At 44.1% G+C, this 10,183-nt stretch overlaps 1 protein-coding gene across 1 annotated transcript; it reads right to left on the minus strand.

Moving 5' to 3' along the window:
- Positions 1 to 5,397: 5,397 nt before the first annotated feature.
- Positions 5,398 to 6,657, minus strand: LOC309546768 (olfactory receptor 6N1-like; the record flags this gene model as incomplete). Its single annotated transcript, XM_082246458.1, has 2 exons — positions 5,398 to 6,381; positions 6,646 to 6,657. 2 exons carry the CDS (start codon positions 6,655 to 6,657, stop codon positions 5,398 to 5,400), a joined length of 996 nt encoding a protein of 331 aa, XP_082102584.1.
- Between the last annotated feature and the right edge of the window lie 3,526 nt (positions 6,658 to 10,183).

Raw genomic sequence — 10,183 nt, forward strand, 5'->3', positions numbered from 1 at the left:
ACTTCCAGTGACCAGTATGAGAGAGTGAGTGCAATAACACCAAATGTACCACACCTGCTCCCCAGAGTATCAGAGTAAAGAGAGCTCACTACAAATGCCACACTTTTCACATATTTATTTGTAAAAAAACATTGAAAACCGTTTATCATTTTCCTTCCACTTCACAATTATGTACTAATTTGTGTTGGTCTATCACATAAAAGTCAAATAAAATACATATACATCTTTGGTGGTAGTATGAAAAAATGTGGAAAAATTCAAGGGGGATGAATACTTTTTCACGGCACTGTAGATGTTTGATTGGGTTCAGATCATACTTGGCCACTGAATCACTTTGACCATATTCTTCTCCAGAAATGCAACAGTGGTCTTAGATGTGTGTTTTGGATCATTGCAATGTTGGAAACGTGCACGACTACCAAGGGCACGGAGTAATACCATCAATGAAATGCAGCTCCCCGACATCAGCAGCACTCATGCAGCCCCACAGAAGGACACTGCCACCACCATGTTTCACTGTAGGCACCATGCATTTTACTTTGTACTCCTCACCTTTGCAACGCCATATAGTTTGAAGCCATCAGTTCCAAAAACATTTATCTTGGTCTCGTCACTCCAGAGAACAGAGTCCCAGTAGTCTTCTTTTTCAGCATGGGCACTGGCAAATTCTAGGAGGGCTTTTTTGTGCATGGGGTTTAGGAGAGGCTTCCTTTGTGAACGAAAACCATGCATGCCATTCCTCTGCAGTGTACGATGTATTGTGTCACGGGAAACAATCACCCCAGTTTGGATTCCTACTTTTTTACTGAACTGCACTTTTCTTTCTCAGGCCTTGAGACATTTCTCTTCCCTGCCGGTTCACACTGATCCGACTTGTCAGGCAATTTGGTCGCCTGACAAGTAGCAGACCATGCTGTGCAATGGAACCGTTCTAATAGGAGCGACTCAAGTCGCTCCGACTTAGAAAAAGGTTCCTGCACCTTTTTTTTTGCAAAGTCGGAGCGACTTGCATTGACTTCCATTATGTGAAGTCGTTGCAAGCCGCGCCGAAGTTGCGGTGCACAGGCGACGGCATTAGTTGTCCAAAGTCATGTCGGATCAGTGTGAACCGACACTCCATGTGGTGCCATTGCTGACAGCATTAAATGGAAAGGGGTTTTCTATGTTAAGTAACACCCTATTTATAATCAACTGTCTGCAGGACACCTGTTTAATGAATAATTACACTCACCTGTAGTTTAAATCTTGTGAATTAGGATTACTGTAAGCTTTGCTTCTAAGACTTTCATTGGGGTGTATTCATTTTTTTCACCATGGTCTTGAATGAATTTGTTAGGAAAAATACTTTTTTGTGTGTGCAAATTGACAAATCTTGGTTGCAATCAGTGGTCCGCATGTGTGGGAGTATTTTGCAGTATAGTGTCCCATAGAAAATGTTGATTCTGACAGGAAAATAAAGGTTTTCTGACAAATCTGTTGGGGTGTACTCATTTTATATATATATATATATATATATATATATATATATATATATATATATCATTTATGAAGCTGGGTTTGCTTTAGTAAAGACTAGGGATGGGCTAAGTTGAACAAATGGGGCGCTCGGTGGGAAGTTCGCCTGCCGATAAGCTCCCCATAATGCACTGCGCTGTTGCAGTGCATTGATTGCTGATGATTGGCCAAAGCATGCACCTGACCTGTATGCTTTGGCTAATCACAGCACAATGTCCTGTCAGAGCCATGATTAGCCAAAGGCAGGGTGCCTTTAGCCAATCATGGCTCAGGGGCTAAGTTTACGCCCCACACTATATAAGGCTGCTGCTTACACGGCAGCCGTGTATAGTGTGTTATAATAGAGATTAGGCAGGTAGTTAGTGGATAGCGTGTTGAGTTAGTTTGGTTCAGTCAGTGTAGTGTACAGGCATACCCCACTTTTAAAATATATATATTATAGTCCTGGGTCCCTTCTCAGTGCTCCCTAAGTTCTGAGTCCCTGTCACTTATGGTTCGGGAGCAGTTTCATGCCAAGCTGACCAAGATTTCCCATAGACGCCAATGTTAAAGACAGGGAGCAGTGCCATGTCAAGCTGTCCAATATTTCCCATAGATTCCAATGTTAAAGACAGGGAGTAGTGGCATGCCAAGCTGACCAATACTTCCCATAGACGCCAATGAGCACTGAAAGCTGAAAATTGGTCTAGGCAGTAAGGGGTGAAATTGCCCTACATTTAAGTGGTTAAGGGGAACCCTATGACAGAATTAAAAGAAAAACGGCATGGAGTCCCCCCAAAATCTATGACAAGGCCCTTTGGGTCTGGTACAGATTTTAAGGGGAATTCCACGTCAGTATATAAAAAAAAAAAGGTGTGGGGGTCCCCTCCAAAATTCATACCAGGCCCTTTGGGTCTGGTACAGATTTTAAGGGGATCTCCACGTCAAAATTGAAAAAAAAGGGCGTAGGGTCCCCCTCAAAATCCATAACAGACCCTTATTCGAGCATGCAGCCTGGCAAGACACTAAAAGGGGGGTCCTAAACCATACCAGGCTGCTTGTCCTCAACATGGGGAGGGTGTTTTGGGGTGCCCTCCAAAGCACCATATCCCCATGTTGATGAGGACAAGGGCCTCTTCCCAACAACCCTGGGCTGTGGTTGTGGGGGTCTGTGGCTGGGAGGCTTATCAGAGTCTGGAAGCCCCTTTAACAAGGGGACCCCCAGATCCCAGCCCCTCCCCCTATGTGGAAAGGGGAGGAACTGTGGTTATGTCATTTGGTGGCACCGCCCCCTGCCTATAAAAGAGCTGTCAAAGCTGAAGAGCGGCCATACGGCGGGACGCATCAGAGGAGGCAAAGCGTTTTTGAAATTTTTTCTATTTTTAGGGTCCGGCGGGCGTCGTGATTTACGATGGATTAACATCGTGTTTGTTCTGGTTTTTTTTACTCTTTTACACCTTTTTGGTGAATGGGTAGGGGTACTGTGTAACCGATACCCATTCACATAGAAGGGAGAGCCAGGATCTGGGGGCCCCCTTGTAAAGGGAGCTTCCAGATTCCGAAAAGCCCCCCCACCCGCAGACCCCGACAACCACAGCCCAGGGTTGTTGGAAAGAGGCCCTTGTCCCCATCAACATGAGGACAAGGTGCTTTGGGGTGGGGGGGAGAGCCCCCTCTGCCCCCCCATGTCCCATAGCACCTACCCCCCACATGTTGAGGGCATGTGGCCTGGTAGTTGAGAGGGGGGGCTGCTCGCTCGTCTCCTTCCCTTTCCTGGTATGCCAGGCTGCATGCTCAAATAAGGGTCTGGTATTGCCCCCTGGCCCTACGCCGTTTTTTTTTTTTTTTTTTTTTTATCTGTATTGCAGGGAGCCGACAATACATTACAGACGCGAGCAAGTTTAAAAGACATTTTTTCCTTTAGAAATGTCAGTATTGCTGCAAAAGGCTACATACATTGTACAGTTGTGCCACTTTACATGCACATTAAGGGGACCCCCCCCCCCAGGCACAATATTTAAAACATTTTTATTGTTTCAATTTAAGCATCATTAAAATCACTGCTCCTGTAAAAAAAAAAAATTGTTTAAATTTTTTTTTTTGCATTGATATATGTCCCCCAGGGCAGTACCCGGGTCCCCATAAACTTTTTATGGCAATAACTTGCATATAAGCCCTTAAAATTAGGACTTTTGATTTTTCATGTTTGTGTCATTGGAGATTTAAGGCTAGTTTTGAATTGTGTTGAATGGTTTTATAAACTTGGATTTGGATTAATATTGATTGTACCCAATTTTTGGAGCTTTTTGTATCATATTCTGATATAGCCCTGATGTTAAACACTTCTACATTTTTCTCTCTTTAGGCAATGCGTCTGTATGTTAAATTGAAGGCTAAGTTGTGGCAAAGAGGGGACATCGGACTCAGTTGGGCCTTGTGTAGTGCAAGTGGGACCCCCAATTGAGATTAGCCTTGTCCTTAGGTATAGTACTTACTGTGCTGTATCTCTTGCAGTATTGGCAGTCTAGCCCATGGATTGTCTTTTAAAGGTTTATTGCAGAAACTATTGGAACAGGAGAGGTTAGAATACCCAAACAGGAGCACAACGTCTCAAAGTTGACAGTCCCTGGATGGAGCTCAGACTTCTGTATACAGCAGCCAAAACTTGCATCCAGTATAACAGAGGTTCCTGTGTTTTATCTATACCAGGTAGTGACCGCAAGTGACAACACTTGTACGCATGGAGGTACAAGTTTTTTTTCCGTTGCCCCCAGTGATATCTCTTTACCTGCTCAATTGAAATTGGATGAGGTCCAACACCAGTGGATGTTTTACTGTGGCTCCAGTGTCCCCAATGATATCCTTTTTGAGCAATGTCAGCATGGATAAGGCCTTCTAGAATAAGTTAGCACAGGGTGGCCCCAGAGGGCTGAGTCCTTCAGGCCTGAGCTTCAGCCCAGAACTCCAAACTCAACAGTCTGTAGATGAAAGACCCTTACAGATGCTTGCTCAGGATGTTTTTTTTAAAGCTTGCCCCAACCCACCAACAAAAAACTCATTACTAATTGGCTCGTTAAAAAACATGCAAGGCTAGCCCATGCTAAATCTCTGACTCAATCCCTCTGGATCTTTCAACACAGTCTGGAACATGACACTTCATAGGAAGCCTGAGCAAATCCTTTTGGCAAAATCCAGCAAAATAGAAAAAACAAGTGTAGATTTAATCAAGTCTTAGGGAACAAATCTTTACAATGATATTTGCAATGCAACAAAATAATTAAAGAAATAACCAATGCCCATAGCAGGCTATTTAAGTAATCCTATGCGCTTAGGAGTGTAAACCCGAAAAACTAAATATGCTGCTACTTAGACAGAATAAACAATGTGAAAGATGAATCAATATTTCTGCCCAATGTAGCGGTGATATTAGATGTCAGTAGCGCAAAGATGATGGTAAAATGTACCCGCATCCAAAACTGTATGCTCACCTGTATAGAATACATTGGGCAGAAATATTGATTCATCTTTTACAATGATATTTGCTAACTTTTGTGGTGGGTGCACAGCAGTATGCAGTAGAAAGTTCTGAGGTGGAGATTATGTGGCGACAACAATGGTATGTGTCAGATCTAGATTGTTAGCTATGTGCAGTTGTAGTCTTGTTTGGAATGGCATTTGGATGAGGACATTTTAGAAAACACAGAAATAGATGTGCAGTGAGATCGAAATTGTACTCATTCCTCCAATTTTATAGCCCCTCTAAATCCCTGTTACAGCAGTTGTGCATAGTGACTGTACCTGTGCAGTCCAGTAACCTTTAGAGTGTCTCTTTAATTCAATTTTTTAAAGGAAATGCAATAAATCCAAGTTAATTGATTGCTTCATTAAGTAACCACATGCATTCTATTCTGTGATCAAGAAACTTTTGGTACAAATGAAGCCTATTTTCTTCTGAAAAGCAGATTTAATATCTTTGTTTCTCATGCTGTATATTATGGGATTCATTAAGGGAGTTAATACTGTATATAACATGGACACCAAAGAGTCTACATCGGATGAGTAGGAAGCTTTTGGACGAATGTACATGAACATAATGGGCAAGAAAAATATACTGACAACTGTAAAGTGAGAGGCGCAGGTAGAAAACGTTTTCTTGCGGCCGACATGGGAACTGATTCTGAGGATCGCTAAAATAATCTTAATGTAAGATATAACGATTACAGCAAAGCTTACCAAAATGACAACGGCACCAATGGTAGACCCAATGGCTACATTGAAGGATGTGTTGGCACAGGCCAATTGGAGCAACGGAGGAGTGTCACAGTAGTAATGGTAGATTATATTGGGACCACAGAAAGGTAACTTTAAGGCAAGAAGGGTGGCTGTGAGTGGAGTTGCAAAGCCTCCAGACCAGGCTACCATTGACAGTATTATCAGAAGTTGTCTTGTCATGATGGTTTGGTAGTGTAAGGGTGAGCATACAGCTACGTAGCGATCAAAAGCCATTATGGCCAGGAGAAAACACTCTGTTGCTCCTAAAGACAGGAACATATACATCTGTGTGAAGCAGGCTTTGTAGGAAATGGTATCCAGGTTCATCAGGAACTTGGCCAACATCTTCGGGATGGTTACTGAGGTGTAAGTCATGTCTATAAAGGACAAGTTGCTGACAAAGAAATACATTGGGGTGTGCAGATGCCGGTCAAAGATGACCAAGAAGAAGATAAAGCCATTGCCAGAGAGGGTGAAGAGGTAGATAAAAAGTAATACACAAAAAAGCAAAATTTGGTAATTCTGGAGCCTGGGGAATCCATAAAGTATGAATTCTGTCACATGGGCAAAAGTTGCATTGGAAGAGACTTTTGATTGCAAGTAATCCTCATTGACCTAGATAATAAAAAATAAAGACAATTACTTCATTGTAATATTTGGTTTCTCAGCTAAAGTTATGTTATAATAAGTATGGTTGTTCAATACCAGAGGCTGCAATTGCTGACCTCTGCTTCTGGAAATTCTAGTTCCCTGTTGGTCAAAATAATCCAGTGGGGGGGGGGGGGGGGGGGGGAGGGGCGTGCTGCATGGACGCTTGAGCTGAGAGCTCTCTGTACCCGGCCGTCCTAATCCCCAGCATATGAGAAGCACAGCGGTTACCGGCACTTGCATTCACTCAGACCAGCTTGCCGAACACTCGGGGAAGATGTCCAGCCGAAAGAGGAAGGATGATCGGGGCCCCAAGAAGCTCACGGCCTTCTTCTTTAAACAGCCTCCTTTGCCTGAGGTAATCCAAGATGGTGCCGACGCGATGTCTGACCGCGGGAGCCCAGTGGCCTACACGGATCTCCCTGATGCTATCCCCTCCCCTGATGACTCCACATCGCTACCTCCTATGCCGGATTCCTCTCCAGCGACCCCGATATCATGTAGCCCTGCGAAGACTCGTATGCGCCTGGACCCAGCAGACCCTCCTGACCCTGCAGTGAGTACATCGTTTGCCTCTATGCACTCCATGTCTGCTCTCCAATCCTCTATTGTTGCATTCCCTACTACTGGCCAGCCTGTCCTTGACACCACAATGAAAAATATGCTGATTACCTTCCAGTCTTCTCTTATGGCTAACCTCACCACTATTATGCATACGTTTTCTTGTGAAATGAAACAGATGGGCAATAGGGTGTCACGCATAGAACACAGTATGGATGAATGTACTGAGACAGTGAATGAGCTTGTAGATGCATACCATGAGCAAAGAGAGGACACTGAATGGATCAAATACAAGTTGGCTGATCTTGAAGATCGATCACACCGCAACAACATAAAACTGCGAGGCATTCCTGAGACAGTTCAGCCTAATGATCTGATGCAGCATGCATCTACCTTATTCACTACACTGGTACCTGATTTGACCCCTATAGAACTCACTATAGACAGAATTCATAGAATTTCTAAACCTCGCCACTTAGAAGACTCAGTCCCTAGGGATATGCTTCTTCGCATGCACTTCTATCCGGCCAAAGAAAAAATTCTAAAAACATCCAGGCAACTAGGAACCTTACCAGCACCATATGCGGAAGTGCAGCTATACGCAGACTTGTCCCATCACACGCTACAACAGAGGAGGCAATTGAAGACCTTCACCAAGGCTCTCTTCAACCACAAGATCTTATACAAGTGGCGTCACCCAGCAACATTGCTAGTCACTCACAATGGAATCCCGCACACAATATCCACCATTGAAGGCGGAATGAAACTCCTTCATTCCTGGGGTATCATCCCGGACCCTCCGAAGAATTTCCACGATGGTCCACGGCACTCTCCTTCGTCTCGCTCTAGGGCCCCTCAAGGGGCTTCTCCACTTCAACGGTCACCAGCCCGGCCGGGCTACTTCTACACCTCTACCTTTTATTTTGGTGATAAGTTTGTCCACCTAGGTGGAAGTCCCCTACCTCTTTATCAGTAGGCCTCTCTGAAGGATACCCCTTACTGATTCTATTCACCAGTTGGTGATTCGGTTCACCTATTCTGTGCTCTGTCACAGCGGATCTCATACCTGCAACAGTTCTAGTACTTTTGGCTCAGTTTTGTCGCCTAAGGCGCGACACTTGTTCTTTATTTTCTTTTGTTATTCTCATGGGTTTACCACTTAGTGCCTTCGTACAGCAGCAGTGACACCCGGAAATTGGGACAGTAAGTGACCTCTGCCACATCTCTGTGTGACCATCCTTCTCCGTATCTTCCACCAGTGAAGAGTGGACTATTGCACTCTACCCGACCTCAAAATTTAAGGTAATATCTTTTCATCTCCTCTGGTTCTGACCTCACCTCCAGTGTATATCTCTGGCAGCCATGCCTTTCAATATTCTCTCTTTGAACTCAAAAGGCCTTAATCACCCTGCAAAATGGGCCTCATTATGGTCTACGGCTCTATCCTTTCAAAGTGACATTGTTTGTGTACAGGAAACCCATTTTTCCCAATCTGCAACCCCCAAATGTACCCACGCTCAATTTCCTAATATTTACCTGGCATCTGGTAAGAAAAAGCGTAAGGGGGTCCTTATAGCCATTAAGCAATCCCTGACCTACCAATACCATGATTCTATTGTGGACCCCAAAGGTCGATACATCATCCTAAGATGCTCCATTGACAATCGTAATTTCACCTTGGTTAATCTATATGCGCCCAATAAACACCAGATGGCGTTTATCCGCTTGATTGTGGACAAAGCAAAGTCCCTCAAATGGGGCAGTTTGCTGTTATGTGGCGATTTTAATCTGGCTCCTGACAGTACTGTGGACTTCTCCTAAGAAACACAATGCATCCCTTTCCAAGTATTTGTAGGATTCTGATTTGTATGATGTGTGGAGGTGCTGTCACGCAGCGGAGAGGGATTATTCATACCTTTCCCCTCATCACGGCATCTACTCACGTATTGATCTGTGCATTACTGACAAACAACTTTTGGAACATGTCTCATCTGTAGAGCTCCACACTGCCACCTGGTCAGATCACTCTCCATGAACTATATCGGTGAATCTTGGCGCTCCTAGACTGTCCACGTTTGTTTGGAAATTGCCTAACCATCTATTAACAAACTCTGGGTACGTGACTGAGATCCAAACCCATCTGGATAACTTTATAGCTGAAAACTCTCTGCCTTATGTTGACCCGTTGGTGGTGTGGAATGCTTATAAAGCTGTATTACGTGGTTTATTTATACAACTAGGAGCTAGGGAAAGGAAGAGGAGAACGCAGCACCTTGATAGTCTTACCAAGACACTAGCATCCCTAGATGCACAAAATAAGACCGACCCGTCCCCAGCCCTCCAATCACAAATTTTTGCGCTCAGACAGGAACTTAGGACCTTCTTATTAGAGAAATGCAGCTACTCCCTTAAGAAGTGGAAAGCCGTTACCTACACCAATAGTGATAAAGCCACCAAAGCCATGGCCCTTTGTATTAAGGGGCAATGAATTAAATCCAAAATCCCCTACATGATTCATCCCAAGACGAAAGAGAAATTAATTAAGCCCACCCTCATAGCTAATGCCTTCAGTTCATTCTACTAATCCCTCTATAACCTTAACTCAGACCAAACGACCTACCAACCATCCCCTACAGACATTAATGACTTTCTAGCTCAAAACAAACTCCCTTCGCTTACTCCCCAAGACATCGATTCCCTTAACAGACCCTTTTCTGATCTGGAAATCAGAGCTTCTATTGCTTCGCTTCCCATCTTGAAATCACCTGGTCCGGATGGATATTCGGCTGAATATTACAAGAAATTTTGTGACTCGCTGACTCCCATTCTTCGAGACGTATTTAATTCTGCTGCCTCCTCCTCAACCTTTCCGAAAGAAATGTTAAGCGCATTGATAGTAACCCTACCTAAACCAGGGAAGGAGCCTAACCAACCCCAAAATTTTAGGCCCATATCCTTATTGAATATGGATGTAAAACTTTACGCCAAAGTAATAGCCGCAAGATTGGTGGACCTTCTTCCTAATATAATACATAGAGACCAGTCCGGATTTACCAAAGGGCGACAAGCATCGGACGCTACTAGGTGTGTGATTAATGCTGTCCACCACGCGGGCCTCTCTTCTCCTATCGTTGGATGCAGAGAAGGCGTTCAACAGGGTCCATTGGGGGTTTTTGTCGGCTGTCCTTCAAAGGTTGGATTTCGTGGA

The sequence above is a fragment of the Pelophylax lessonae genome (assembly GCF_965119305.1).
Source record: "Pelophylax lessonae genome assembly, chromosome: 2".
Taxonomy (NCBI): Eukaryota; Metazoa; Chordata; class Amphibia; order Anura; family Ranidae; genus Pelophylax; species Pelophylax lessonae.